This window comes from Nuphar pumila, chromosome 1, assembly GCF_984573655.1.
Source record: "Nuphar pumila chromosome 1, dmNupPumi1.hap1.1, whole genome shotgun sequence".
Lineage (NCBI taxonomy): Eukaryota > Viridiplantae > Streptophyta > Magnoliopsida > Nymphaeales > Nymphaeaceae > Nuphar > Nuphar pumila.
This window is the reverse complement of record NC_143249.1, coordinates 179366969-179374337: the sequence shown is the minus strand read 5'-3', so window position 1 is coordinate 179374337 and position 7369 is coordinate 179366969. Positions and strand designations below refer to the sequence as shown.

Sequence of the window (7369 nt, the reverse complement as noted above, 5' to 3'; positions counted from 1 at the left end):
GGGATCTCAAATTGGATTTTTGCCCGCAATATGGATCTCGAATTGGATTTTTGGCCCAACTATGGATTTTTGCCTTGAATTGGATATTGGCCCTCAATATGTATTTTTGCCTTGAATATGGATCTCAAATTAGATTTTTCCTCGAATATGGATCTCAAATTGGATATTTGCCCGAAATATGTATTTTTCCTTGAATATGAATCTCTAATTAGATTTTTGCCTCAAATATGAATTTCAAATTGGATTTTTATTCCGAATATGGATCTCTAATTGGATTTTGCCACAAATATAGAATTTTAACCCAAATATGGATATCAAATTGATTTTTGCCATTAATATGATTTTAAAATTGGTTTATAGCAGCACAAGATTGTCATCAACAACATTTAATTAGTCTTCAGGCGGGTGGTGAAAAAAGAAACACAGCTTCGAAAAGTTGACATCTATGCAATAACGAATGGGAGGACGATGATTCTGGCTATGAGAGTGGTGCCCGGGATGATGATTATGTTTTTTCTTTCAAGAGGCAACAGAGAAGGTAGAAACATGTATACTCTGGAGTGAGGTTAGTTACCATAGTTCTTGTTGCAACCTTTTTACAATCGTAGTTTTTTTTTTGGGTTGTAAAACTAAAAATGCTACACTAACTGATATATTGTGATCATTGCAAAAAAAAATCACTCGTTTCTCTTTTTCTTCTCTTTGCTTTTCTAGCCTTTTTCTCCTTTTTGAAGGAGAATAAAAGATAGAAAAGAAGAGAGAAGTGAAAAGAAAGAAGAGAGAGGAACTCTTTTGCAAAGGTCTCACTTCTCCTTAATTTTGAAAATATTTTGAAATTACTCACCTTCATTTTTGAAAAAGTTGCGGGAAAAAATGAAGAGACGGGATTTGCTCGTTGATACGAGGTGCAACCATTCCTGGCAACTTTACCAGAGGTAATCAAACCAAGAATCGAATTTATACCTTTTTTTTTGCCTAAATATTGTCTAAGACTTTATTCTAAATTTAAAATGCGCAAAAAATCATGCTTGTGAAATGCAAATGCAGAAATGTATGATTTTGAGAAGAATAATTTTAGAACTTTTGGATTTTATCCAAGTGATTTTGAAAATATTTTGAAGAAATGGTTTTTGGAAAAGTTGGATTTTAAATAGCTTTGGAAGAAGAGACTTTGAATTTGAATTTAGGAATTAAGTTTAGACTTTGAGATAGAATTGAAAACTGGACTTGGAAATAAAATTTGAAATTGAATTTGAGATTGAATTTGGAATTTGATATTGAATTTAGACTTTGAAATAGAATTGAAAAACGATTTCAAAAATAGAATTTGAAATCGGAAATGAATCTTGACTTTGAGATTGAATTTGAAATCTAAAATTGAATTCGAAAAGAAGGAATTGAAATCTCTGAAGAAAAAGATTTTTGAAAAATAGAGTTGGAATTTAAATTTAGAATTGAAAATCAATGTGAAATTTGAAAATAGAATTGAGTTCTAGATTTGAAAATCCATATGGAATTTGTAAATAAAATTGGATTTCAGAAATCCAGATTGCAAAAATGGAATGGAATTCAATATAGAATTGGATTTCGAAATCAGGAATTCAAAATGGAATCGAAAAATAGAATTGGATCTGAGAAATCTAGATGGAATTTAAAACAAAATTGGATTTGAGAAATCCAAATGGAATTTGAAAATTGGATTTTAGAAATCCAAATGAAATTTAAAATGGAATTGATTTTGAAATCTAGAATTGGAAATCCAGTTGGAAGATGGAATTGGATTTGAGAAATCCAGATTTGATTTTTTAGAAATGGAATTGGATTTGGAGAAATCCAGATAGAATTTTAAAATTGATTTGAATTTCAAGACTGGAAATGAATTCTGAAAATAAAGATGGAAATAAAGCATTTGAACGGAGGAGATGAGAATTTAAGATGGAATTTGAAAGATGTGAATTTGAATTGAGAAATAGAGATTGACAAAGGATTTGAAGATATTTTGAAAATTTATCTCAAATTCACTTAGATTTTTTAAAATAATTTGAAATAATTTAAGAATATGATATAATTCTATCCTAAATGATGAATGAATTAAAAAGAATTTGAAATTGGGGTTTGAAAATCATATTTCATTCTTTAAGTGAATTAAAATAGGATTAAAGATATAATACATTCGTGACTATGGTCATAAATGTATTATAAGATAATCTATATTTAAATTCAGATGAAGAATAAAACACATTTTGGTGTTTTTATAGAGTTTGAAATGAAATTAACTCTCAATATATTCTGACTATGGCCATTGATATATATTTTAAGTTAATTTCAAGTTAAACTCTGATAAAGGAAGAAAAATTCATAAAATATGATGATTTTTTAAAGAGATCTAGTGTGGATCCAATGACTTTGAAATCAACTCCTAAATCGTGTTTCTCAATGAAAGAATGTATTTTTATGAGACAGGAAAATTTCATGTCTTCATAGCCATTGATTTTTAAATCACTAGATCTTATATACAGGTCAGAGTTCCGCGGTGTTAGATGTGAAAAAAAATACTTAAAACTATGATGCTTTTAGTGGACCTAACAAAAAAAGGCGGCCTAAACAACACATTACTCACACACACATTGCATTCGCTACCCTCGGGGTAAAGAACCCCTAGTTGGAAATCAAAGGGAAAATATTTGCTAGTTGAAATCTTTATTATTTTATTATAAAATTTTTATTGCTCCTTTTATATTTTAGTTTTGTATTTTATTTTATTATAAATTTTTTTGCTCCCTCTTAAGCAAAATTCTGGATATATTTTATTTTATTATAAAAATGTTTTGGTTATGAATCTGATTAGGTAATTCCTAACTAAGTCAAATTCAGTAAAGCCTGCAGGGCTACAACCAAACCGAGCCGCTTTGCATCCATAACAATTAAATGCGTCCGAGGACCTTTTGGGGTTTCCCTTTTGCATGAAACAGGAATTTGGTGTGGGCCAATGCCAAAATACTCTCCTGAAAGCCATATTAGGTTTCCCCAAAGAAAAGAACAAGAGCCAAACACAAAAAAAAACTTCAAAACACGTCACCTCTCACCACAGGTATGCCACCTACACATGATGCAGAGAATGCCTATAAATACAAAGCAAGATCTACACCAAACCAAGCCCTCACACCAAGAGGATTTGTAGTATAGAGACCTTAGAGAGTGCTTCTTTGCACTACTCTTACCCTAGAAAGCAGTAGGAGTTTTTTTGGTTCATAACTTTTGAGAGTTGCAGCAATGGCCATTGCACATCCCTTGTCCTTAACTTTTGGCCTCCTAGGTAGAATAATGATGCTCTCATCTACCTTTTCCATTTTTGTTTATTTTTTCCCCTTTTTTGATACATCTCTCTGTGTTTAAAACCCCATGTTGCATCTTATTAATGTGTTTTTCTTTTTTATTCTCAATTGTTACAAACCAGGAAATATAATATCATTCATGGTGTATCTTGCTCCAGCGTAAGCTACCATTTTGACTTTTTTCTTCTTTTTTTAATGATTTTTTGGTGGGGAGGTTTGAGTTGAATGAGGGTGACTAGAAATGCTGTGAATTTTGCATGCAGGCCAACGTTTTACAGGATCTTCAAGAAGAAATCCACTTCAGGGTTTCAAGAAGTCCCTTATGTGGTGGCTCTCTTTAGTGCCATGTTGTGGATTTACTATGCCATTCTCAAGGCCAATGCATTTCTTCTCATCACAATCAACACGGTGGGATGCGTCATCGAGTCCATATACATCATCATGTTCATCTACTATGCACCAAAGAAAGCTAAGGTACTTAAAATCATCATCATCATGAGAACATAAACATCAACCCCCCCAACGCGGCCAGCAGGGTATGAATGAGGCTGTCAAGATGAGGGCGCTGGATCACACCCTTAGAGAGTGTGGGTGTTTCTGCAGCTTTATCGTGGATGGCGCGAGTAAGGCTGGGTGGTCGTGTTCACAATTTGGGTTTTACCTTGCAGGGGTGCAGGTCCATTAGGTGACCGGTCGGCTTCCTCGTCCTAAAAAAAAATGATCATAGCCATCATCAACTGCCTTTTTCTTTTTATGAAGCGCTGAGAACCAGGTTACTTAATGGGCCCGCCCCCAGCCAGGAAAACCCTGAATGGGGGTCACCGATACAGAAGCCTTTTATAGAACCCGCTATTTAAAAGCACCCGCACACCCAATGGGAGTTGAACCTGGGATGAAAGGGTCAGCACCATCTCTCTCTGCCAAAGATATCATCAACACTTTCTACAACACTGCACCAAGTAACCCAACGCAAAAGAGAGAGAGAGAGAGGTGGTTGATGAAGTAGCTCTCTAATTGTGGTGATTGGGTTATGTGAGTAATTTTCAGGTGAAGGCAGTGAGGTTGCTGCTGTTGCTGAACGTGGGAGTCTTCTGCGCCATTCTGCTTCCTACTTTCTTCTTGTCCAAAGGTGCCGATCGCTTAAAGATCTTGGGATGGATTTGCTCAGCCTTCGCTGTCAGCGTCTCCGCAGCTCCTTTGTTCATTATGGTATTCTTTTATGTTCATACATACATAGAAAGCGACCCTTTTCATTTTTGGCTTTCTTATGGTAAAAAACTTTATATATACATATACTATTTTGTCCGTACGTGAGAAAGGTACTTATCTTTGGGCCGACAAAATAGTATCTTTCATGTATTTTTGGTGCGTGCGGTGTGCGTGCACGTTCATATATATACATAGGAACACGTGTAATGTTCTGTTCACACTTTAAGTGTACTGCTGCACCTGATCTCCCTCCATCATTGCTTGGGCCCAACAGCTGACAAATGTATCTTAAAATGAACGGTTATCAGGTGCAGCAGCGCACTAAGATGTATATTTTTTTGGGTTTTGGTGCATGTGATTTCCTGCAATATCCTTTTAACTCATGAAGGGAATACCTATTATTTTTTAATCTTGCAGAGGCAGGTGATACGCACTAAGAGCGTGGAGTTTATGCCTTTTTACTTGTCCTTATTCCTCACCATAAGTGCTGTCATGTGGTTCTTTTATGGCTTGCTTATCAGTGATCTCTTTGTTGCGGTAATTCCCTAAAACTACTATTTTTTCCCCTTCTTTTGCTCAAGAACATAAAAGGTTATGAAATCCAAGTGATATCTTTTCGGCCTTCAGAAATTATTTTTGTTTTTTGGATAATGAGAAAAAACCACCTCACTCACTCGCAAGCCTTAGGTCTCTCATCTTCGAGCAAGTACACCCAGCTTCGACCTTGTGTCATGAGATGAACACCCCTGGCCGGGTTTCAAATCTGCGACATCCTTTCAACTTGGTTATTATGATTCTAAAGAATTTGCTCCTAATGCAATTTTCAGAAAAAAAAAAAACATGTTTCTTGACTTGAGTCTGACTAATTTTTGTTGGTAAAATTGAAAAATGGTCGATTTGATTGGGGCAACCCATCTCGCGATTTGTGACCAAATTGGTCCATGCCCACTTCTCTTGAATCTTCACTTAAGCCAAGTTGAGTTGGCAAGGACATGGAGCCTTGAGTCAAAATTTGGGTCTATTCAAGGCTCTTTATTTCACATCTTGGCCTAAATAGAGCAACCAACTTCACTTGTACGAATCCTTGGACAAAATTTCTGCCTGAAAAGGTACGGATGTCTACGATTCGGTTTTGGGTCAAATATCTGACCAAACTTAAATCTACTTAATCAGATTTTAATTCGGTTAAGATTCAGATTTAGTATATGATTTTACTACTGATTCCGAATCCAAATCTTACGGATATCCTAATCTGATTATGTCAAAAAGTATACCCAATTTAGCTATTGTAATACAGGTCCAGACTCGATACTGCCCTTTTCCATCTGAAGCCAATTACGCTGGATCCTATTAGGTTAAATTCAGTAAAGCCTACATCTGAACCAAATCAGACCCGTTTGCATTATATATATATATATATATATATATATATATATATATATATATATATATATATATATCATTGTCTACAAAATACTCATGTAATATATGGTAATATTTTCTTATAAAACGATAATATCATGATACTTTAGGTGTTCTAAATCACGACTAAAATATCACATATATTTTCAAAATATCGCCGATATTTGTCACACTGCTACCTCATATGCATCAAGAACTCTCTTTTGATACCAATCATTTTTTTTCCTTTTGTGTACAATCAGATTCCAAATGTGTTGGGTTTCGCCCTTTCAATCGCCCAGATCATCTTATATGCAATCTACAAGAACAAGAAGATAGAAGCCATCACTACAACAGACCAGAAGTTGCCTGAACAAGTTGTAAACATTGTGAAACTAAGTACCATTAATGCTGGAGGCTCAGAGGTTCATCCTGTTCATACTAAAGTGACAGAGGCTCATGATGTTGAGGTTGAAATTGTGACTAATAAAGAAGAGGTTGATCATGATGTTGAGGCTGGAACTGTGCCTACCCATAGAGGAGATGACCTGGTTTAATTCTTAACATATAATGAGCTTTTCTCTCTGTGGGTGTCCTTTCCTTGGTGCCCAAGATGGATATTGTAATCAGATATGGAGTGTTTTTTATAGGGTTGTGATGTTTGGGTATGTAGCAATGTGCAAGTGCTGTTGGCTTGGATCCTCTGTTTTTTTCCGGTCATTTTGTTGGCTGGCCTCTCTCTGTTATTCAACAATCGAAAAGGACCTCTCTCTCTCTCTCTCTCTCTCTCTCTCTCTCTCTCTCTCTCTGAAATGATGGCTGGCCTGGCTCACTTTTGGCCCATGGTCCGAATCGGTCGCAATTTCCATCTCGAAAAATTGATGGTACAAAGGCTCGGCCTATTCAAGAAACCAGGTTGAGATGGGAACGGCTGGCTTGCTGATCAACCTAACAATACAATATCCTTGTCCTAGTGAGCACGCTTTTCACATGGATCACTGGTTGTCTTCGTTTATGACCAGATGACATCTGCACACCTATCCACTGTTTCAAAGGTTTATGGGAATTGTAACCACTCTATGGCGAGTGGCTATAGTTGTTGCTATATCAGCCTCAGACTGATATGAAACTATATCAAGTATTGCGAGGTTCAGATCATCAAACTGTATCATCCTGTATTGTACAATATAGTGATGTGTCGTACTTTATTGTAGCCATTTTACTATTGTTTTTTATATGATCGACAAAATTCAGGAGATTTGAATGTTTTTTCTTCTTCTTTTTAATTTAATGTAGCCCTTAATAGTAAATATTTTGTTTTGTTAGTTATTGCATATCGTTACATATGTTTAAGTACTGCATATCTATGTTTTTAATCGATCAGAATGCATAAATTTGATTTTTTTTTTGCATCCTATATTTTC

The 7369-nt window shown here is 35.1% G+C and overlaps 1 protein-coding gene across 1 annotated transcript; it reads left to right on the top strand.

Moving 5' to 3' along the window:
- The first annotated feature begins 3270 nt into the window (after positions 1-3270).
- On the top strand, positions 3271-6502 carry LOC149851471 (bidirectional sugar transporter SWEET14-like). Its single transcript, XM_090008486.1, has 6 exons — positions 3271-3316; positions 3458-3494; positions 3599-3809; positions 4383-4544; positions 4962-5081; positions 6209-6502. Exons 1-6 carry the CDS (start codon positions 3274-3276, stop codon positions 6500-6502), a joined length of 867 nt encoding a protein of 288 aa, XP_089864612.1. The 5' UTR covers positions 3271-3273.
- The last annotated feature ends 867 nt before the right edge of the window (positions 6503-7369 follow it).

Excerpts from the sequence above, each read along its gene's own strand:
- LOC149851471 (XM_090008486.1), top strand. The coding sequence starts at position 3,274 with ATGGCCATTGCACATCCCTTGTCCTTAACTTTTGGCCTCCTAG. Across the intron at positions 3,495-3,598 it reads ATGGTGTATCTTGCTCCAGC|GCCAACGTTTTACAGGATCT; the intron begins GTAAGCTACCAT and ends TTTTGCATGCAG. Across the intron at positions 4,545-4,961 it reads CAGCTCCTTTGTTCATTATG|AGGCAGGTGATACGCACTAA; the intron begins GTATTCTTTTAT and ends TTAATCTTGCAG.